Source organism: Mesoplodon bidens (genome assembly GCF_964165515.1).
Source record: "Mesoplodon bidens genome assembly, chromosome: 3".
NCBI lineage: Eukaryota > Metazoa > Chordata > Mammalia > Artiodactyla > Ziphiidae > Mesoplodon > Mesoplodon bidens.
Genome location: NC_138178.1, coordinates 100,559,212 through 100,583,904, shown reverse-complemented (window position 1 = coordinate 100,583,904; position 24,693 = coordinate 100,559,212). Strand labels below are relative to the sequence as shown.

General features: G+C 41.8%; 1 protein-coding gene across 3 annotated transcripts in view; it reads right to left on the bottom strand.

The window, feature by feature from the left end:
* The window catches only part of SCG5 (secretogranin V), a 54,532-nt gene that overhangs the window by 7,419 nt on the left and 22,420 nt on the right, over positions 1–24,693 (bottom strand). The window contains exons 1-3 of one of the 3 annotated variants that reach the window (XM_081227125.1): positions 18,651–19,107; positions 7,093–7,242; positions 3,528–3,640 (exon numbers count right to left, since the gene is read on the bottom strand). In XM_081227125.1, coding sequence (XP_081083251.1) covers positions 3,528–3,640; positions 7,093–7,242; positions 18,651–18,825 — 438 coding nt within the window. In that variant the 5' untranslated portion in view covers positions 18,826–19,107. Of the gene's footprint in view, positions 1–3,527; positions 3,641–7,092; positions 7,243–18,650; positions 19,108–24,693 lie in introns of those variants that run through there. The other 2 variants (XM_081227124.1, XM_081227123.1) reach the window with 2 other exon arrangements.

Sequence of the window (24,693 nt, the reverse complement as noted above, 5' to 3'; positions counted from 1 at the left end):
ACACACATCGTCTGAAAGACAACCAGTCCTAGATAGGACTCGACAGGACCGCTGTACAGGACACACTATGAGCGATGAGCCAAGAAAAGATACGGAATTTATCCAGTTTTTACAGAACTCTCAGAGTTGAATGGTCTGGTTCAAATCCCAGCTCTGCCAATCATCAGCTCTTTGGTATTGGGCAGGCTATTCAAACTCCCTAAGCCTGTATTTTCTCATCTATAAAATGAGCATGATAGGGAAAGGCAGACTGAATGAAATAATTCATGTAAAGTATTTAGCATAGTGTCTGCCTCACAGTATGTGCTCAACAAATAGGACTATTTACTATCTTATTCTAAAATACAACGACTATTATCATCATCTTTGTATTTCCATCACCTAACACAGAGCCTGGAAGGCATATGATGTGCATTTAATAAATGTATCTTGATGTATTAACAAAGAGAGAGGAATGCAGGAAATTAGACAGACACTGATATTTATATTATGTGAATCACTGCTCAAAACCCAGCTGAGCTCCAGCTAATATCAAAGACAGGGAAACATTACTAGCAAATAAGGAATCAGGGTCTTGTGTGCAGGTCTCTTGTGAAACATAATTCTTTTGTTAACTTAAAGGGTAGTGGAGCTTAAGACAAGCTTGAGACCATCATTCTTTATAAAGACTAAGGAAAGCTTCGGGACCCCAGCTTGCAAAAGCAAGACATACTCAATTCACACTTCCATGCGAAGATCAAGCACATCATGTTTGATTGCTGGGTGGTAATGAGAAAATAAATGAAGGAAACTTAAGATTAAACAGACACATAATTACAGATGAGAAAGGTGTGTAAACATTGTTCCTGGTCATTGATCTTTACTAGTCCTGACTTCTAGTCTTTAGCTCTGATGTAGACAAAGAATGGGAGTGACTGAGAGAAAACAAATCAGTATTTAGAGAAGGAAGCAAAAAAGAATGAGAGGTGGTGGCTGGCCTTGTCCTGGAGTGCTGGGAGTGAGTGGAACTTGATGAGAGAAATCTGTAAAGGTTTTCAAGAAGAGATGAGGAAAGTTGGCAACAGAGACGTTTCCACCTCTCCCACTTCCTCAGTTGGGCTCTCTGCCCTCACTCAGACTGTTCTCCATTTCCCCCTTGCATCCTTTCCCTCATTTCCAGCCTACCAGTCATGCGAGGTAGACATGTCACCCTAGAATTCAGGGCTGCCCTTTTTAGTGTCTTTGACGTCCTCAATTGTTATCACACAATTGACCACGTGAGTCCTCAGTCCTGGGTCTTCCTCTACCCTTCTCTTCCATTTTCCCCAGTAATTTAACCTGGTGTACTCATGGTATAGCTGGATCAGGAAGCTGAACAGTTGGGTTCATTTTATTTTCATGCAATTCATCACAAGATGGCAAGCTCATTGAAGACCACTACCATGCTGATGACTACTGTGTATCAAGCACCTAGCACAGTGCCTGGAACAAAGCAGGCTCCATCCTGGCCCTTGCTTCAGTTTGGCACTACTTTTGCCCATCTCTTATGGATTGCTTCCCAGTGCTCTGCTGTGCTCTTCTACTTTTTCCTGCCCTGTCTCTGCTTCCTTCTTTCTCTGCTACCTCCCTCTCTTCTTCCTTTCTTTTTTTTTTTTAAGTCCCTCAGAGGAAATTTCTTCTATTTCTTATAAACCTGATATAGCTCTTTCCTCCTCATGCTATGTATATGCCATACACCAATTCTAGTCAGTTCCCTGGCCCCCTTTGAAATGTCTTGGATTCTCATTGTGTTGGTGAGATTCACTTAAATTCTCTATGTTCACAGCCTTCATAACTAGAATTACCTTCTCTATTTTTTCCTGCCTTTAGTCTCTTCTCTACATATTTCATCATTCCCTATGCCACCTTAATAACTTTTATAGAAGACTTTCATGATTTCAGTCTCCTATTCAAGAACCTATAGATGATTGCCTATGTAATTCAACATATTTAAACACTGCTAGTAGGCTTCAGGATGGCTCTACAAATTCTCCCTAACAGAACTGCTTATGAAAAAGAAGAGAAATAGAATAACGCATAATGGAAGAAGCAAAATTAACTTAGAGTGTATTGTTGCTTTGTTGTTTTAAGACAGGAAACATGTGCATGTTGACAGCAGAGGGAATCAAACTGCTTGGATGATGGAAAAATGAAAGTGGTTATTAATGAGGAAGGACCTCTCTCTCTGAAACAATGTAAAAGAAAGTGAGAGAATTTAGTCCTGAGATCACAGTATTCCTAGTAAAGTAGGCAGCAAGCCGGCTGCCAGTAATGAGCTGAGAAGAGACCTATAATTTTAGAGGGGCTTACGCAATTAGGAGTATCTCCTCATTCCTCATTCACTCACTCCTTCCACAGATGTATTGACCACCTATGTATATGTGAACTAACACTTCTTAGTATTTTTCCACTTTGCTCACATGGCTTCAGCATTTGATTACATCATCCAAGCCACAGGAAGATAGATCTCTCTCCACTCAGTTGTGATCTTGTTCAATTCATTGTTCCAGCTTGTTAGGATCTTCTTGAATCCCAACTCTGTCATTCAGTGCTCTCCCTTCCAACTTCGTGTCTTTCTGAAGAATCTGATAACTTCATGTTCTATAGTTTTTATTACAAATATGTATAAAAATGTGGAGTGGGATAGCACTAAGACACACAGGATACCATGTGAAATCGCTTTCCCTCTTGACATGGACTCTTTAAGAAGCTCCCTTCTGGTAATGTTCTCCTGCCTAGGTTGTATCCCTCCACTTCTTCAAACAGGAGATCATGAAAGAGATCATCAAACACTTTGCTGAAGTCCAAATGCACCATGCTCACTTCATTTCCCATATCAAGCTGGCAAGTAAACGAATAATGCTGGCAAGTAGAAGAATACAATTAGATTGACAAAATTGTTTTTTAGCAAACCTATGCCAAATGGTCATGATTTCTCTTCTAAGTGCTTATAAACAATTTCTTTAACTGGCAGTTATAGATTCTTGCCTGGTATTGACAGCAAGTTCACTGCTACACATTTTGGAATTTATCTTCTCTTTACATAGAGCAGAATTACATGTCTGTTTCTCAGCTTCTGACATGGTCTTCCCTTAGTTCTGCAGGGATCATCTCCCCTAGTCTAGAGATAAAACTTGCAAATTTTCTTAGTATCATTTTTTTTAAAAAAACAAGAATATCATATACTTCCTATAAGAGCTGCATGAAACACTGATGAGACTTTAGGACGTGCTGTGACACAGGCTATGGAGTAGACCAGAGTAGAAGCCTCTGGGACTACAGCCGATGAGACTGGTTCAGGTCCCTGACTCTTCGGATGGATTGGTGTATTGAGCCCTAGACAGTGTGTGGGGTTTGGAATTAAAGTACCTCTCAACCAGAGATTTCTGGAAAAAATCAGCTTCTAAGCAATTTTCCTTCTCTCTCCCCACCCACGTTGCTCATCTTTGCCATCAGTACCTTCAGAGTACCAGAGTATAAGACCTATTAGCAATTCAGATTGGACTTACCCACTTGCCCAAGCCTGGATAGTCATGTTCTGGATCAAAAAGGTGCTGGTGTAACTGGAATTCTCGACTGAACTCTGCTGTGTCAGGGGTGTTTTCTAGACATCCATCATCTACTGCAAACAACAAAAGGTTTTTGAGGAACAGCCATGACATCTATTGTTATTCTAAGAGTTAATTTATTAAAAACAACTAGGCACCCAAAGGTCAGAATCTATTTACATCAGTCACTCTAAGTCACTTTCCTTCTGGGATTTGCTCATCCCAGACTCCCATTCCTCTCCTACCCATGGCAGAGACTGGTCAGCTGCTCCCCAAACCCACTTCCTATTCCCCGTCAGCACATGGCTAATTTCCCAGCCTTGCCATGCAATCAGGTGGAGTCATATGCCTGGGTTTGGGCCAATGGAATGTGGGCAGAAGTGATGTACTCCACCTCCAGGCCTGGCCCATAGAAACCTTCTATATGACCCCCTCTCCTTCTCTCCCCAACCCCCTGCCTTCTGTCGGTCTGCTTGCTACATGTTGCCGACCAGGGCAGCTGTAGATGTCAAGTGCAAAGATGAAAGATGGCAGTCTGTGTTGCTGAACCATCCAGCCCTACCACACCCTCACCCACCTTTGGCAGGACTTCACACAAACGAGAAATAAATTTCTATTGTATTAAGCCACTATTATTTTTTATCTGTCATAATGGCAAGTATTTCCTTCACTGGTATACTTCCATTCCACATGACTCACTCTGTTTTCTCTTGGGTGGGCTCTTTAGAAATGATTCTGGCTTCTTGGAGAAAGTCATTATATAAGAACAGTAATTATTAGACAGTATTTGATGTTGTGTGTTGTAGTGGTAACAGGGTAAGCCTGGAGTCAGAAAGCTAGACCCAAGCTCAGGGTTCAAATCCTAACTCATGAGTGATAGATGGGTTTAGTTTCTTGGGAAAGTTAACTTAGTCTAAGTCCATTTATTCATCTATGAGATGGGAATAATCAAAGCCTTACCTTACAGAGATGATCATATATAGAGCATCTGGCACATAATAGGTTTCCTCCATGTTTTAGTTCCCTTCTCACCATCTTTCTTTAAATGACAGTTCATATTATCAATGCTCTTTGAAATAAAGCATGTCTTCCATTCAAACCCAAGAAAGGTTATCCCTCTTGGCTGCTGCTTTTACCTAAGCCCTATCATTACTAGACACAATACTCTGAAAATAAGCCATTTTTTTTCTGTCTCTAATGTGTTTTAGACAACAGCTTTAAAAAGGGGGGCTGGGGAGGGATGTGAATTTTGTGCAGGACTAGAATGAAAGAGACTTCCTTTCGAAGAGATAGTGAGGCATCAAAGTCAGTACTAAAGGGGGATCTAATACAATCAGCCAGGTAGTCTGGTCTCTTGAGACTGCTCTGACGCCTTCCAGCAGCTTTAAGCATCCAGTCTCTCAGCCCTTAACAGAATGAAGCTCCTGAGGAAGGCACTAACATTTGGAACAAATCCCTAGTGTGGCTCTGACGTGGCTCCCCACTTCTCACTGAACTATTTATCTAACTTCATCTAGAGCAATTAACACGGAGGAAAGGGATAGCAAAGCAAGAGAGGTCAGGCAGTCTGCATATGGCAGCGTATGTCAGCTTAATGAAAAGACAGGGAAGGAAATGGCAGGTAATCTCAGACAAGAAAAGTCCTGGGAGCTGGGTCCTTTTATCCAACTCTATCAGCCCGCCTTGACTGCTCCATCTCGGAGCTCCTAAGTGCTCCTAATTATTGCTTGATCACATAGATCTATATATTGCTTTTCTTTCAGGATAAGCTAGGACTACATTGAATTTTTTTTTTAAGACACTGACTATGTCTTCATTTTACAGATGAAGAAACTGAGGTCCAGGAAAGTAAACTGACATACTATGATTAGGACAAGAACTCAGATCTCCTGACTCAACCTCTGGTTCTCTTTCCATTCTCCAACAACACTTCTCAAAACTTTGGTATGCTCCAGAATCACATGAAAGGCAAGTTAGAATATGAATTTCTGGGTCCTACCCCTGGAGTTTTTGATTCAATAGGTCTGGAGTAGGGCCTGAAAATCTGCATTTCCAGTAAGTTTCAGGTAATGCTGATATTGTTGGGACTATATATTAAGAACCACTATATTATATGATATCGAATCAATTTAACCAAATCCCCATGGAGCCTGAACTGGCCTTTCTTCCTTCCCATCCAAAGTCCCACAAGCAAGTAAAAGGTGGCTGATTCAGATTTTCCTGTAGTCCTGGGCCAGCGTCCCTGCACTAGCTTGGCCACAAACAAATACTCTGGTTGTCCCAACCCAGGATGAAGCCTCTGTCCCCCATGGAAAACAGAGACCTCACCCTAAATGAAAAGAGGAATATCTTTCAGAGAGAGCCTGTATTGTGTTTCAGAAAAGCTGAGAGGCCAATACTGACAGAATTTTCAGAGCAAGGCAGCATGACATGGTGGTTGCATGCACAGTCCTGAATCAGGTAGATCCGGGTTTGAGCCTTGGCTCAACTACTTGCTACATGGAAAACCTTGGTGAAGTTACTTTCTAAGTTTCCTTATATGTAAAGTAGGGAAAATAAGTACTACCTAGTATCATTATTAGGTTGTGGGGAAAAGACTACTCTGTTGCTGGAAGAGAGTACAAGCCCAAGGAAAGAGATTCATTTCTTACTAGTGGCAAAGCTATTTATAATCAGGGTGATATTTAAGGAGTCCTTACTCTGTGCTGGGTGCTGTACCAAGTGTTTAATATGGATAATTTCATTTAATTCCCCAATAATCCCCATTTTGCAAATAAGGAAACTGAGGTGTAAGTGGTTCACTAACTTGTTCGAGGTCACATATCTTGACCTTGGGTTTGAACTCCAGTAGTCGTCAGTCTAGAGCCGCTACTCTGAACCGCCAAGGTAAGCTGCTCAAAGCCCAGCATAAGTGTAGCACACTCACCATTCATTCTCTTTGGAATTGGGTGGTAGGAAAGTGGGAGCGATACATGAGGAGCAAGGAAAGTTTCAACCTTCTCCCTTAACCAACTTCTTCCCTTCCGGGGTTCCCTCTCTCTCACGCCACCTCCCAGCCCCCAAAGAAATATTTCAGGATAGATGCTCACTGGTTACAACATAGTTGAAATATCGATTGTCAAGAGAAGGTAAGGAGAACAAATGAGCATGGACCATCCACATACTAAAAAGTTCCAAAGACACTAAAAGTGGGCAGCGATTGTATCATAGAAGAGGCAAAAAAAGAGAAAATCTTTCTCCCTTTTTATTAAAATTGGAGCAAGTGCAGAAAAGAGCATCAACTCCCAAAGAGGGAGAGAGACAGAAGATAAAACCTTGGCTAGGGGAGTCCTCTGTGGGTGTATCGGAACACCAGAACTCACCAAGGGTTCTAGAATCAACTTCCCTTTCCAACCCACATACAAATACAGAGGGGCTCATCGGAATAGAAATACTATTTCTCTGGACATGTGCAGCCAATGTTAGAATTTTTAATTTCCTCCCAAAGGCTCTACATTTCATGAGAACCCAAGGGCATGCCCACTACCTGTTTTTCCAACTGGACAGGGATTTGGAGGGTCTGGGTAGCCCTGATCTTCACTGAAGTCCTTGGGAATGTTGTCACCGGTCAACTCTGCCACAATGTTTGGGATGTTGCCAAAGGGACCCAAGTGCTGAAGACCTTCATGAGCTCCACCTGCCAGGGAATCAGAAGTAGTTCATTTCAGTACAATGACATTCATTTCAACTAATATTTATTCGGGCATACCATACAGACAAAGCACTGTGCCCTACGCTGTGGAGAGAAAAAAGGAAATCCAACAGTTCCTACCCTCTAGGGAGTTAAAATTTTAGTTGTGGAAACAGACACATACTGCACATATATCATTTCCACACAGGGCACACTGTATATGTGCTATAATAGACATGTTAAAATATAGCATTGGGAGCAGAATAAAGGGAGAGTTTCATTTGGCTGATAGGATGGGGAGGGCTTCTTGAATGAGTTGGAGCTTGAGTGGCACTGACACAGATGGGCTGGGGTTTGGAAGCTGGGCATGGAGCTCAGGGAAGAGAAGAGGATGCAACTGGCATCCAGGTAAAAGAACAGGCTGAATGACAATCAATTACCACAAAAAAGGGAGATGAAGAAAAAGGTCTTTGTCCTCTTGCCATTCTAGATCAACCACTTAAAACTGGGTGCATTTACTTCAATTTTCTTCTCTGCACATCTTTTTTTTTTTTTTTTTTTTTTTTGCGGTACGCGGGCCTCTCACTGCTGTGGCCTCTCCCGTTGCAGAGCACAGGCTCCGGACGCGCAGGCCCAGCGGCCATGGCTCACGGGCCCAGCCGCTCCGCGGCACGTGGGATCCTCCCAGACCGGGGCACGAACCCGCGTCCCCTGCATCGGCAGGCGGACTCCCAACCACTGCGCCACCAGGGAAGCCCTCTGCACATCTTTTTATATCTAAGTGTTTATTGGTTTTCCACTTACTATTAAAGCATGTGGCTGCATGGTCTCTATCCCCTTGATTATAAATGAATATGTAGTCTTCTATCCAGTGGCTCTACCACATTTTAATCATTCCCACTTTGTGGGATGTTTAGTGTTTCCCAATTTACTCTTGGGCATTTAATTTTTTCCATATTTTAGATTAGTTTTCCTTAGGAGAGACTCCCAGAAGTCAAATTACTGGGTCAAAGGCTATAAATATTTTATGGCTCTTTATATTGCCAAACTGTTTTCCAAAAAGGAGGTATCAATTAATAAAATATCATCAACAAAATCTGAGAATACCATTTTTATAACATCTTAACCAGCATTGGGGTCTACAAAAATAAAGTTTTATGTTGCCTTTGCTAATTTAAAATCTTTTAGAAGAATTACTGTTTTATTTTGAATGTCTTTGATTACTAGCTCAAATATTTTTCCATGTGTTTATTTACTAGCTTTAATTTCTTTTCTGTGAGTTGTCTGTTTATGCTCTTGGGATTTTAGTGTTTCTCTTATCAATTTGCATGAACATTTTACATAATAAAGATATCAGGCCTTTGGCCATTACATTTCCTGCAAACACTTCCCCATGTTGTCTGACTGAATTCTGGTTATTAAATTTGTAATATCGATAGTTTATTCACTCAGACTTGTTGTTATCCTTTGTGATTTCTTCTCACCTTCTAAACTTACAAAACTATTGCCACTTCAAAAGTACTATCAACATTTAGATATTTCTTTCAGTTTTTCTATTTTTAAAATTAACTCTTTGGTACAGCCACTATGAAAACAGGGTGGAGGTTCCTCAAAAAATGAAAAATAGAACTATCATATGATCCAGCAATTCCACTCCTGGGTATTTATCCAAAGAAACTGAAAACACTAATTCAAAAATATATATGCAGCCCAATATTAATTGCAGCATTATTTACAACAGCCAAGATATGAAAGCAACCTAAGTGTCCATCAATAGATGAATGGATAAAGAAGATATCTATATATCTATATCTATATGTATCTATCTATCTATTGAGAGAGTCAGTGGAATATTACTCAGCCATAAAAAGGAACGAAATCTTGCCACTTATGACAACATGGATGGACCTGGAGGGTAGTAAGCGAAGCGAAATACTGTATGTTTTCACTTATATATGGCATCTGGAAAACAAAACAAATGAACAAATATAACAAAACAGAAACAGATTTGCAGATACAGAGAACAAACTAGTAGTTGCCAGAGAGGAATGGGGGTGGCAGGGGGTTGGGTGAAATAAATGAAGGGGATTAAGAGGCACAAGCTTGAGGTTATAAAATAAAAAAGTCACAGCAAGGTAACGGGCAGCACAGGGAATACACTCAATGATATTATAATAACTTTGTACATTGCATAATCTATAAAAATATTGAATCACTGGGACTCCCCTGGTGGCCCAGTGGTAAAGAATCTGCCTTCCAATGCAGGGGATGCAGTTTCGATCCCTGGTCAGGGAACTAAGATCCCACATGCTGCAGGGCAACTAAGCCCATGTGCAAACTACAGAGCCCATGCATTCTGGAGCCTGTGCCACAACTAGAGAGAAACTCAAGCAGGCTGCACGCTGTAACGAAAAAGATCCTACGTGCCTCAACAAAGATTCCATGTGCCACAACTTAGACCCGACGCAGCCAAAAAAAAAAGGAAAATAAATAAATATTTTTAAAAAACATCGAATCACTATGCTGTGCACCTGAAACTAATATAATATTGCAAGTCAACTATATTTCAAAAAAAAAGAAAAGAAAGAATTAACTCTGTAATCTATACGCTATGTGTTTTAGTGCATGTAAAATAATTAACCATTTTCCCATTTGTTAAGTGATTCTGTTCTTCCCCACATATTTCATTCCTTCAACAAATATTTAGGTGCCCCATAGATACCAAAACCTGCTCTAAATACCAAGGCACAGTAGTGAATAAGAGCAACTTATGTTGTGTAACTTACTTTACTTAAATATAATGCATGTCAACTTCCGGACTCTTCTCTTGTAGCCTTAATATCCTATAAGGTTCAGGAACCTTACTTTTCCAACCCTAGAGCAGCCATTTCAGGAATGAATTCCTATTTATTAACCTTATTGTGACACAGCTCCCTTGATGCACAATCACCCTGTACATAGACCTATACACAAAGGGCCAAATCAAAAGGTGCTTGCTTGATGTGCATGAAATTAGAACAAACTCAGGCTAAGGTAACCATACTTCCACCTTCATGAGAAGAATGGTCTTGCCAATAGTTTATATTACTTAAGTCTAGCTGGGTGAGGCTCTATTTTCCCCTGGATGAGCTGAGCCAAGGTGTGCCCTCTGAAACTTGCTTTATATTTTTCTCTTTTTTGGTTGACCTAGCTCCCCTTTGGATCAACACAATTTTTCTTTGGAAATATTAATATATTCAGTAGGATCATGGCTAGCTCTTAGTGTCCTGGGAATCATATTGTCTCTCTGAAGTGACATTGCATTTTTTTGTCTTAATTTATTATGTTTGATTAACATTTATTCTTTTTTGTTTGTTTCTTTGTTTTTTTGACCTCACAGCATGGCATGTGGGATCTTAGCTCCCCAACCAGGGATCGAACCTGCGTCCCCTGCAGTGGAAGCACGGAGTCTTAACCACTGGATCACCAGGGAAGTCCCGATTAACACTTATTCTTAAAAGGATAATTGTACCTCCTTTAATTCCAAATTCCTCTATCTTCCAAATATAGACACTGTAAAGCAACTGGGTTGTTTTGTCTACATTTATACAATATTTCACTGCTTTGTGAGCAAACCTGCAAAATTTCTACATTTAAAGATATTATTTTTATAAATTTTCCTTGTGAGTATTTAAGATGTATTTTTATATAATCCACAAACATCTAAATATAGCCAAGGGCTTCCCTGGTGGTGCAGTAGTTAAGAATCTGTCTGCCAATGCAGGGGACACAGGTTCAAGCCCTAGTCTGGGAAGATCCCACATGCTGTGGAGCAACTAAACCTGTGCGCCACAACTGCTGAGCCTGTGAGCCACAACTACTGAAGCCCGTGCACCTAGAGCCCGTGCTCTGCAAGAGAGAAGCCACCGCAATGAGAAGCCTGCGCACTGCAATGAAGAGTAGCCCGCACTCGTTGCAACTACAGAAAGCCCGCACACAGCAACGAAGACCCAACACAGCCAAGAATAAATACATAAAATAAGTTAAAAAATATATATAGCCAATTATTCAACATTCTTAATCATATTCTTTTATGTCCTTATTCATATTTTATCTCTTTATCATAATCTGATGGCTATGTGTTAAAATCTATTACTACCAATAAGTGTCTGTCAGTATCTTTTATTTCTCAGTTTTTGCTTTAGCATTTTGATGCTATGCTAATTGGCATGTCCAAGAGTAAAAATTCTTCATTTTAATTGTGTTATGAATTGGCAAAGTAAAAAATTAATTGAAAAATCATATCTTTTTTTTAAACATCTTTATTGGAGTATAATTGGTTTACAATGGTGTGTTAGTTTCTGCTTTATAACAAAATGAATCAGCTATACATACACATATATCTCCATATCTCCTCCCTCCTGGGTCTCCCTCCCACCCTCCCTATCCCACCTCTCTAGGTGGTCACAAAGCACCGAGCTGATCTCCCTGTGCTATGTGGCTGCTTTCCACTAGCTATCTATTTTACATTTGGTAGTGTATATATGTCCATGCCACTCTCTCACTTCATCCCAGCTTACCCTTTCCCCTCCTTGTGTCTTCAAGTCCATTCTTTACATCTGTGTCTTTATTCCTGTCCTGCCCCTAGGTTCTTCAGAACCTTTTTTTTTTTTTTAGATTTAATGCATATGTGTTAGCATATGGTATTTGTTTTTCTATTTCTGACTTACTTCACTCTGTATGACATACTCTAAGTCCATCCACGTCTCTACAAATGACCCAATTTCATTCCTTTTTATGGCTGAGTAATATTCCATTGTATATATGTACCACATCTTCTTTATCCATTTGTCTGTCAATGGACACTTAGGTTGCTTCCATGTCCTGGCTATTGTAAATAGTGCTACAATGAACATTGGGATGCACGTGTCTTTTTCAATTACGGTTTTCTCTAGGTATATGCCCAGTCGTGGGATTGCTGGGTCATATGGTAGTTCTATTTTTAGTTTCTTAAGGAACCTCCATACTGTTCTCCATAGTGGCTGTATCAATTTACATTCCCACCAACAGTGCAAGAGGGTTCCCTTTTCTCCACACCCTCTCCAGCATTTATTGTTTGTAGATTTTTTGATGATGGCCATTCTGACTGGTGTGAGGTGATACCTCATTGTAGTCTTGATTTGCATTTCTCTAATGATTAGTGATGTTGAGCATCCTTTCACGTGTTTGTTGGCAATCTGTATATCTTCTTTGGAGAAATGTCTACTTAGGTCTTCTGACCATTTCTGGATTGGGTTGTTTGCTTTTTTGATATTGAGCTGCATGAGCTGCTTGTAAATTTTGGAGATTAATCCTTTGTCAGTTACTTCATTTGCAAATATTTTCTCCCATTCTGAGGGTTGTCTTTTCGCCTTATGGTTTCCTTTGCTGTGCAAAACTTTTAAGTTTCATTAGGTCCCATTTGTTTATTTTTGTTTTTATTTCCATTTCTCTAGGAGGTGGGTCAAAAAGATCTTGCTGTGATTTATGTCATAGAGTATTCTGCCTATGTTTTCCTCTGAGAGTTTTATAGTGTCTGGCCTTACATTTAGGTCTTTAATCCATTTTGAGTTTATTTTTGTGTATGGTGTTAGGGAGTGTTCTAATTTCATTCTTTTACATGTAGCTGTCCAGTTTTCCCAGCACCACTTATTGAAGAGGCTGTCTTTTCTCCATTTATATTCTTGTCTCCTCTATCAAAAGTAAGGTGACCATATGTGCATGGGTTTACCTCTGGGCTTTCTATCCTGTTCCATTGATCTATATTTCTGTTTTTGTGTCAGTACCATACTGTCCTGATTACTGTAGCTTTGTAGTAGAATCTGAAGTCTGGGAGCCTGATTCCTCCAGCTCTGTGACAAATCATATCTTTATACATATTTCTTCTATTAGCTTTGCCACTCTCATTCTGTTGTTTTGTCTGGTGAATCTTTGATCATTCTTTTATTTTTAAACTTTCTGTATCTCTCTGATGATTTTTCCAATTTATACTGAGGTGCCTGCCTTCAGAGACATTCTAGAAATTCACATTTATTAACTCACATTAACTCAAGAACTGCAAAAAGTGAGAGAGACAGATCAGTACACTTAGTATTGATATATTCAAAGTTCTGTACAATCTTGGCATTAGAGCCACCACTGTGCTTGCTATAGGGCATGCCTTCTGGTGTGTCAATACATGTCTTAACTTTTGAAAGCACCCTAGCCTTAAGTGCCAGGAATTATCCAACTTGGCTTCAGGGAGAGTGCATGTCTTAATGCTGCATTAGTAATTAATGAAAGAAGCAAACACAGTTTCCTTTATGGAAGACCTGCCAAGGCTCTGTTTACCTCTGTGTACCAGTGCCATTAGAATGAATGGCACTCTTGTTAGGAAGCAACAGATGTTTAGCACCAGGCAGATACATTATAACACAGGCTCTTTTAAAACTATATTTAATGACATCAAATCAAGAAATACTGAGGAACTATGGGAGATAGATGGAAGTAAAAAAAAAAAAAAAAAGCTATCCTTTGCTCTCCAAGAGCTTGAATTTTATAGACAAGTAACCACACATAGAAAATAATTAGAAAAAGATATAATTGAGTATACAATCAAATGCTATTTATCTGGTTCAGTATAATGTTTAGATTATGCTGATCTATTGCACCTGAAACCAAGTCAACCAAACTGTTAGGATGCCATGGATGCTATTTGGTCCATTCGTCTCATACTCAACCAAACATATTTTAAAATCATTATTCAGGCAGCTTAAAAAAATATGTACTGAGTACATACTACACATCAAGACGTGGACTAGAGGGTCAGTGATGAACCAGGTAAATATAGGCCCTACTCTCACAGAGCTTACAGTCTGTAAGAGATACATAATGAAACACATATTTAATGATACAGATGAACTTATTTACAAAACAGAAATAGACTCACAGACATAGAAAACAAACTTATAGTTACCAAAGGGGAAAGGGTTAAAGGTGGGAGGGATAAATTAGGAGTTGGGGATTAACATATACACACTAGTGTATATAAAATAGGCTACTCTAGGGCTTCCCTGGTGGTGCAGTGATTGAGAGTCCACCTGCCAATGCAGGGGACACGGGTTCGTGCCCCGGTCCGGGAAGATCCCACATGCCGCGGAGCAGCTGGGCCCGTGAGCCGTGGCCACTGAGCCTGCTCGTCCAGAGCCTGTGCTCCGCAATGGGAGAGGCCACAACAGTGAGAGGCCCGTGTACCGCAAAAAAAAAAAAAAAGAAAAAAAAAGAAAATAGGCTACTCTATAGCCCAGGGAACTATACTCGATATTTTGTAATAACCTATAATGGAAAAGAATCAGAAAAAGAATATATCTGAAAGAATATATCTGAAAATAATCTGAAAAAGAATATATATATTATATATATATATTGGTATATAACTGAGTCACTTTGCTATATACTTGAAATTAACACAACATTGTAAATTAACTATAACTCAATAAAAAAAAGAAGCGCAGATTTAAGATGCAGAGTTGTGATGCACTTATAGTGTAACTGGGATACAGTGAGATGTCACAGGTGTGTAGAGAAGAAACATCTAACCCAGATCTAGGATGTGGAGGACTGCCTGCAGGAAGCAATGTACCAATGATTATGTGCAGTGCTGTAGAAGACACGAACGTAAAAGACACGATTCCTGCTCTCTACTTGGTTCTTCATTCTAGTTGGTTGTTTAGCACCAACACAATAAGCCAGTGGTACGTGATAAGATACATTCCCTGATATAATTCATTATGTCATAGACTATAAATGATGTAGAAATTCAGGAAATAGGGAACCTTCCAGGAAAACTTCCATGGAAGAGGTGACACTTGAGTTGAATCATGAAAGGCAGGATCCATCCTTATAGGTGGCAATGAAAAAACCACACGCGAGGGCACAGAGGTAGGTGTGAGCATGGGATATTTGAGCACCAGTGATGAGCACTGCTGGGGAAGGGAGAAGCTGGATGGGAGAGGAGAAGGCCAATGCCAAGCTGAAAAGTTTGAATTGATATAATAAGAAATAGCAACCAAAGCTTTCTGGGCAGGAGAGTGATATAATAACTGGATGTTGTATAGAACATTAATTTATCAACAGTTTAAAGCCCCCTTTCCTACCTTGGGGTGCACGTCAGTATCACTTGTGGAGTTTTTCAAAATTCCAATGCCCTCTACTCCAGATCCACTCTACCCAAGCACCCTTCTGAAGACCACTGTACATAGGTAAATTAGAATGAAGTTAAGAAGACCTAATAAAAGGCTATTGCTAAAACTCAGGGGAGAAGCAATAAGGATTGGGGTTGGGGTGGCCACAGCATGAGAAATTTCAAACAGTGCACAAGGGAGAGATGAGTCAAGAGTCCATGAGGTTTCCAAAGTCTAGAGCCCCCTTGATTTGGGAAAATAATGCCATTGGCAAAGAGGGGATCTTTCACTACAGCTTTTAAATTATTTCAGGCAATTAATTATTTCTATCCTGTGATGATGCTTTATTTGTTTCCGTCACAGCCACACATTTCTAGAATAGATAGAAAATATTTAATTCTTGCCAAGTAATTTATAAGCCCTTTTGCTTATATAAACCTTGCTTTATACAATAAAACTGGTACCACCCAGCTGTTTATTTTCAAATTCTAGATATCAAATCATTGGTAGGTTTTCTCTGCATTGTTATGGCAGTAAAGTGCCAGTCAGTTGTGATGTTCAGAGGCCAGGGAGAGCAGGGAAGGGGAAGAAGGGAAAGAGACCTGGGTTGGTCTGACCTAGGCCAAGGCCCTTAAATCTCCTTCTTGGCCTGCACTGGAGCCCTCCATAAAAATCTGCCAAGGCTTTTTCCACATCTTGGGGAATTTCTCCAACATCTCTCAGCTCTCTCCTGCACTCCCATCCCTGCTTTGTGCTGGGATTCTTCCTCCTCTGCGTGTCCTTTTAGTTTGGCAGTTCTAATGGGTGGTTGATCTTGTTGGTTTCAGACAGCTATCTGGTCAGCTTCAGCTGCATGTTTTGCCACCTGTAGCCTTGGCGGTTCTCAACATGGCAGCTCCCAGCAAGACTCCAGAGGACCACCAGCCGGGAAGCAGCACCACCAATAATCACTTATCCAGAAAAAGGTACTCACTTTTCTGGTTAATTAAAAACTCCATTCAGTTTCAAATCCATTTTCCTGCCTTAGTGATTCTGAAGATCAGTTGCCATTATCTAGTAAATGAAAATATGAAAACTGAATACTACTTACTGACCCTTAAAATTTTACCCGGCTCTGGACAGTCATGGGTTTTTTTTGTTATAACAGTTGAATTTTTTAGCTGTTTAGTTATGCAGTAAATCTTCTGTATCGCACCTTATCTTGATGTCATCTAACTCTCCTAAATGTAGTGCATAAAAAACATAATCTTTTTTTTTTTTTTTTTGCGGCACGCGGGCCTCTCACTGTTGTGGCCTCCCCGCTGCGGAGCACAGGCTCCGGACGCGCAGGCTCAGCGGCCATGGCTCACGGGCCCAGCCGCTCTGCGGCATGTGGGATCTTCCCGGACCAGGGCACGAACCCGTGTCCCCTGCAGCAGCAGGCGGACTCTCAACCACTGTGCCACCAGGGAAGCAAAATCTGAATAAGAACCTGCTGTATAAAAAAATAAATAAAATTATAAAATTCAAAACAAAAACAATAAAATCTGAGCGAACTGGGGTTTCCAATTATAGTAACATCTCACTTATCTCTTTACTGGAGAATATGGTTTTCCACATAGTATCCAGATCACTGAAACATCCCCATTAACATCAATATTCATTTATTTAACCACTTTAAGGGAAAATTTTCACCATGAACTTTAGGTAAATACTCTAAACAGCAGCTTTGAAATATGGCTTTACCTCTTCTTGATAACTTGGGCCTAGTATTGGGAATATCCGTGACTATATAGTTTTGTAGCAGTGTGTTCTCAGAGCATTAAAATGTATACAGCAATACAACTGTATTAAGCGGTCCCAGCTGCTAGGGCTTTTAAAGTTCTTTGTCTCCTCCCTCTTTGTAAGCTATTAATCCCAGTCATCCCCAGTGCTTTTCATAATAAAGCTCAGTGCATAAATAAATAAACTGAGAGTGGGTCAAGGCCCTGTAAGTCCTGTCTTCAAATTTGCTTTACCACACACATATGCTTCACACGAGGATCTCGTCAAAATGCAGTCTGATCAAAAGATGGGGTGGACCTGCCTCTGCATTTCTTACGAGCCCCCAGGTGATGCTGATGCTATTGCTCCATTAACCACACTTTCAGCAGCAAGGGCTCGAAAACCAGAGGGCCAGACTTATTCGAATTATATGCAAAATAAGAGTCAGCACTGAGAGAGACCTTGGAGTGACCATCTTGGTTCATGGAGTTTGTGACATTCAGCATGGCTGCTGAGAGGCTTTTTAAAACTCACTTGAGGTTTCAGATAAGGGAGCTCTAGGTACAGCTGAAGTCCCTTTATTTAAGGTTGTATTTTAATTATAGAGGCGCTCGCACACATTTCACAAGAAAAGGAGCCCACTGCACCCTTTCCCATTCTAATGAATTCTGTGGGCACTGGAAGTAAAGACGTGCTCATGAAGCACGAAGGTACGTTCTCAGGGAATAAGCGACGTCCTCCGCAGAGCCCGTTGGGTCGCGCCACGATGCAAGAGCCCGGGGCTGAGGGGGATGGTTTTGGTAGAAGTCAAGGTTGGTCAGAAAAGAAGAAAATGAACAGGGGCTGCACCACTCCCCCGCCTTTTTGTAACGCTCTGATTTCAACACTTTCAAAGTACTTCCATCTCCTTATTAAAACCATTTTAGTGAGGTCATTGGGACGAGAGTTACTACTCAGAACTGTGAGAAAGGGAGTCCTAGGAGATCGTTACTTGCCTAAAGCCGCTCAGCAAGTCAGTGCTATTGGGAGCCTGGGATCCCAGCGCTGTTTCCAGGCACCGGGAGAGCCCCCCGGGGCCTCCTGCCGTCCATCACCTAAAGATCAGCTCGTGCTCCCGAGCAATAGTTGGTAGCATGGCCTATCAGCATAAAAGGGGCCTCTCTCGTATTTTCTAGCTCACCCTGAGGCTCCAGAGTGTCAGCGACCCCGGCGGGGTCGACGGCCCCCCTCGAGCCAGGCACCAGCGGGGTGACTCTAAGACAGGGCTCCAGCCATGGGCCTCAACACCGTGGGTCCCGCGTGTCTGAGCGCCAGCCTCACGCCAGAAGGCTGAGAGCGGCCAGGCACAGCCCCTGCCCTGCACACTCGGCTTCACAATCCGGCAACACCCTGCCAAGCTCGCAGCCAGAAGTCTCACCCGCAGCCCCGCGCTGGGGCCGCCGGGGGGACCGTGCGATGGGGCAGCCTGGTGCCAGGGAGCCGGTCACCTACCTGCTAAAGACGGAGTTCCGTGAGGAGAGTTTGGCAGGCAGCGGGCACACTCGCCTGAATACCAGCCATTCAGCTGAAGGGAACGGATCCAGCAGTTTTCACTTATGTTACCACAAACAGCAGATGCTAAAAATACACTGCGGTCTGGGCCTTCATTCCAACCGCGTGTCTCCATACATCATTTATAAAGCGATGTCCAGCTTTCCTTTTGTTCACGGTCTGGGAGACTGAAGCAGTCGGAGAGGTGATTCCAACTAATGCTGCCCTCTTTTGGTTTGTCCCTTTGAAGGGGCAAAGGAGGGGGCAGCTGAGAAAGAGGAAAGAAAGCGAAAGACAGCAAAGGCCCCTGGCCGGGGCTGAGGAGAAAAGAAAAGTGAGGCAGGCGGGGCCCCTGATATTGGTTTCCGAGGCCACAGGGCAGGTGTGGGTGCTGTGATCAGGCAGCCCCGGCTGGACATGAGGGGACAGAGGGGGCCTTAAGGAGGAAGGGCTGGCTGGCCCCAAAAGCTTGCGGGTTTTTTCCCACAACCTAGAAATACATACACTTTTACAAAAAGTGCTGTGTCACTTCTCAGCTTGGAGGACAACAAGCGGGCCTTGGGGATGTGGCAGGTTCAGTTCCAGACCACCACAACCAAGCAAATATCACAATAAAGCCAGTCACACAAATGTGTGGGTTTCCCAGCGCATATGAAAATTATGTTCCCACTATACTGTAGTCTGTTAGGTGTGCAATAGCATCATGCCTAAAAGAAAATGCACATACCTTCAGTAAAAAATACCGTCTTGCTAGAAAGTGCTAACCATCCTCCAAGGCTTCAGCAAGTCGTAGTAGTAACATCAAAGATCACTGATCACAGACCACCATAACAAATACAATAATAATGAAAAAGTTTGACTTATTGCGAGAATTACCAAAATGTGACACAGACACAAAGTGAGCACGTGCTGTTGGGAAAATGGCACCGATAGACTTGCTCGTCACAGGGTTGCCACAGACCTTCAATCTGTCAAAAACGCAACATCTGTGCAGTGCAATAAAATGAGATATGCCTGTAACCTGTCACCTCCTGTACAGCCATGGGTTTCTCCTTAGTGCAGCATTCAGGCAAGTTTCAGGCAAGCACACGACTGTCTGCACTGGAGCAAAGACAGAAGCAAGGAGAAAGGGCTGGAAAGAGACAAACAACTTAGCCCTTATTAATGGGGGAAAAACACCTGAAAGAAATAGCCAACTTAAGGAGTGAGATCTTTAAATTTTTGATGTCTGACATCTGTTTCTTCTTCCTTCAAGCCCAATAATTTAAGTGGGCTAAAAGGAAGAAATGAAAACAATTAAGAGTAGTTTCTGCAGATTCACAGACATAGAGAACAGACTTGTGGTTGCCAAGGAGGAGGTGGGGTGGGGGAAGGAAGGATTGGGAGTTTGGGGTTAGCAGATGCAAACTATTCTACATAGGATGGATAAACAACAAGGTCCTACTGTATAGCACAGGGAACCATATTCAATATCCTGTGATAAACCATAATGGAAAAGAATAGGAAAAAGAATATATATGTATATGTATAACTGAATCACTTTGCTGTACAGCAGAAATTAACACAACATAGTAAATCAACTATACTTCAATAAAATTTTTTTTTAAAGGAGCTTTCTGTACATGTCCATTCTCAAAACTAACTCTGTGCATTAAGGCCTTTTTTGCTTTGATTCCTGGTGAGAAATGAGAGTCCTAAAATTCAAACATAGTTATGAGGGCTTCCCTGGTGGTGCAGTGGTTGAGGGTTTGCCTGCCGATGCAGGGGACACGGGTTCGTGCCCCGGTCCGGGAAGATCCCACATGCCGTGGAGTGGCTAGGCCCGTGAGCCATGGCCGCTGAGCCTGCGCATCCGGAGCCTGTGCTCCGCAACGGGAGAGGCCACAAGAGTGAGAGGCCCGCGTACCGCAAAAAAAAAAAACAAAAAAAAAACAGTTATGAAAAGCAACTAATTTTCATTTACTGAAGCCCCACAGACAAGAGAGCACCTTTTATATAAAGAACCTTTATAGCCTCCCTTTGTTCGGGCCCTGGGTTCAAATCCACATGCTGTTGCACATCTGATGACATCCCAAACCCTTTTTCACTTGTGCATAATTTGCTACATGCATAGCTAGGCGCCTGGAATGTAGTAAGAACTCAATAAATGTTAACTGCTTTCATTATCCAATCAATGTTTCCTAACAGCACAATTAACAGAGCCCAAATTCACGATCCTACATATTTTTCATTCTGATGCCCACAGTTCTGTATTTGGGGCAGTGAGAAACAGGGGCTCAAAAATAGTTGAACTTTTTATTTACAGCAGTGCCTCCTCATCCACTTAAAGCTAAAAAATTAATGCTTGAACTCATTCTACTCATGTTTTTCAGGGCAAGCACCCCCCTGCCTCAACCAGGCAGCATAATCTCTTTCTCAAGGCTTTGTCATCCACTTACAGGGGACAAAACACATCCACATAAACACATATAAGTGCCAATTTCATGGAACAGACCATGAGCACAGTGGGGGAAAAGAAATATGTATCCTAGAATGAGAAAATGAGCACCTGATCACGTACAATTAGAGATGGATGTTATGTCCTCAAATCTCCTCCCTAGTAACAGAATGTAGTTTAGGCTGTTTAGAACGGTGAGGACTTATGTTGCAACATTCACATTCTCTAAACTCATGACAAGTGACCCTAAAGCACACAACATTTGGTAATTGAGAAAAACAAAGGAATGATTCTATCTATGCTGAACTGGCTTATTCATCGATTTGCCCCAGGGCAGGGGGCTGGTCCAGGCAGCTTGCTAAAGCTATCCTAATGCTCTGAGTGCGAGCCTGGTCCCTCAACAGGGACTTACCCACGTAGCCTGCATCACTGGCAAATGCACCCTATTTCAGCGGCATCATCCTATACATGCCGGACAGATCTGAACTGAGTTGCGCCTGTTGGCAAGTAAGCAAAAATGAAACTCGCTGTGCAGATATTTTGTCTTGAAAGGCATTTGTTTTCATGACTTTTCTTTCTTCTTTTGCTTCCTCCCTCATCCTAGGATCTAAAAGACTCAGGCTCCTTTGGGACCAAAGGCAACATTATCAGCTTCTACTTGGAGGCACGGAAACAGTGAAGGCAGAAAGTCGGAGTTGAAGTGTACTGCGTTTGTAGCTTTCACATCTCCATATGGTCCCAATTTAGGATCACAAGCAGAGTTGTTTATTTTAGAAAAGCTTTTTAGTTCACTTTTAAGGTATTTTGCTTAGGCATTGCTTGCTTTTCAAAAGGAGAAAATGTGTATTTTTTTCCAAAGTGGTGTTTGTTTTGGCTGTTTACTCATTTGCAAAAGTTCAGATTCTATTCTGTGAATTTAACTCATTTTCCTGCAGCCACAAGCCCCGCCCCTGCCCAACACATACACCCAAAACTCCAAATTAAAGCAAAATACATTAATTTGAAAATGAGGCATTTTTAGGGTAGCTGTGAATTTTGAAAAAATCATTTTAACAGGTAATTTACAGTAGCATCTTCAGTCCCCTCATGAAATAAAATGAAGTCTGCCTGAAATGAAGTCTCTATTTGGCAATTTGTATGGAGGCCAGGTACGTTTTTGTACTGAGGTTAAAACCCATTTAGGGTCCTTTAAAACCTGTAGTCTATGATTCTTGCTGAAATGATATGACTTAACTGGGAGGCAGTGGAGCTTAAGTTGAGGTATCAACTAATGTTGAAAAAATGGAACATACAGACAAAATTGTGGGGGGATGGTATTAGGTGAGAATATTGGTAAAAAAGTCAAACTATGAACTTGGACCCTCTAGCACCTGGTTCCATGCAGGAATCCTGCTGTCTCCAACGATTCAAAGCCCCCAACTGCATCTTCCTTTCTGAAACTTCACTTACTGATGACAGCCTCTGTCCAGAGCCTGGCTGTCATTCCTGACACAAATCCTGGGTGTCACTCCTCTACTAAGAAGTATGAATTAACATGTGGTACTCTGGTCCTGTATAATATATTTGCACCTTAGAGAATTCTTGGGATAATTATTTTAACTTAAAGTCATGACTTTACTAACAGGAGTTCCAGGCCCCCTGGTGTACCAGCTACAGAGACAAGCAGGCTATGTCAGGTTCTCAGGTCAGGAGAAAGGACAGTGGCGGTGACGATCCTGATAGGCAGGCAGAAATCAACGTAAGGAGGACATCAGAGGCCAAACCGGAGCCAAGGAAATGGCTGCAAGGTTCATGATTAGTGATCAAGCATCCAAGGAAATAGCTTCCAACACAAAGGAGAAAAAAGGAGGTCTGCAGAAGTATAGAAAATAGGGAAGCAATGACTGGGTGAGCTGACAGGTGACGTCAGCAACAAGCCATTTGGGATCATGGAGGTGGTCCTCTGCTCCAGACTTAAAGCTCTTTGATAATTTCTTTCCCACCAGCTTGAGTGTTACAGGGGCAGCAGGTCACTAGGAACACAGGGCTGAGAAGGAGGCGTGAATAAGGGGTAGCAGAGGCCATGGCGGGTCCATTCTGGATGGGATGGAGATGGGAGGTGACAGGGCTTGGCAGTCCTGTGCTTGGTGTCAAGAGTCTCCTTTCTGAGGTTCTGTATTGGCCAGAGGAACAGCAACCTAGCCCAGAAGGTACATGCCCAGGAATGCAATCATTTCCTATGGCAGTCCCCTTGTCTGTATATTAAGACAAAGGGACTCAATTCCGGTCAGGGAAGGCCTCTGGGCCATGACAAAGAACGATCCCACCTGGTCTTACCAACTGGTATCTGCATTATCGATCCCCTATTTCCCTTTCTCCATCCAGAGCTGCTGTAAGTAACTAAGCATCTTATAAAGAGCTAGCATAAACATTTGTTTTGGACAAACAGTGATCTCCTTATAGGACACTCTTTTCTGAGTTTCTAGCAGTTATTACCTTTTTTCTTTCTTTCTTTTTTGTTTTTGAATTGCAGCCTCAGGAGGAGAGGGCAGGTGGTGTGTGTGTTGGAGGGTTGGTGGGCAGGGGGGACACTGGGACGAAATCCTCCGCAAACATTTGGTATAGTTTTTCTGGCCTGTAGTTTTCCCATCTCACACACATATTCCCAACTTCTTCCTTTTGTAGCCATGTAATCTCTGCCTGGCAACATTATTAAGAATAAAACAACATCCTCACACTGTGGATGGGAACGTACTAGGATACAGCTGCTTTGGGAAACAATCTGGCAGCTCTACAAACGGTTCAACAGAGCTATCATATGACCCAGCAATTCCAGGTCTAGGTATATACCCAAGAGATATTAAAACATACACCCACACAAAATTCATACTCAATGTTCATAGCAACATTATCCATAATAGCCCCAAAATGGAAATAAACGAAGTGTCCATCAATTTTAAAAAGGAATAAGACAACGTCAAAACCAACAAAAAAATGCTTAGCTACTTACTGAGTATAAACTAAGTGCCAGGCACCATACCTGGAGCTAGGGGCCCATGGCATGCTGGAGGAGACACAAAGTTGGTTGTCACAAAGCTGTGTGGAAAGTGGAAGCAGCTCCCACCAGGGAGGACAGAAGAAGGGCATATGCCATGCAACACTGAAGTCATAACTCACGCGTTTCTTCTGAACCTTAAAAATGGCAATCTTTCTTACCCGCAAATAGTAATGGGAGTGAAGAAAGCATAATTCAAATTCATTCATAAATCCAGACTTACATTTTAAAATAGCCTTAAAAAATAATTAAAAAAATTTTTAAATGGCTTCAGCCTCCCCACCCACCTTACCAACCAAAATTTTAACTAGAACTACTGATGAGAAACAATTAAATTTCATAGTCTCTCTTTACTTGCAATAGTAGATAGCAGCTCTGTCCTACAGGAATATAATGAAAGCTACATAGGTAATTTTAAATTGTCTAGTAGTCTCATTTCAAAAAAATAAAGCGAGGGCTTCCCTGGTGGCGCAGTGGTTGAGAGTCCGCCTGCCGATGCAGGGGACACGGGTTTGTGCCCCGGTCTGGGGAGA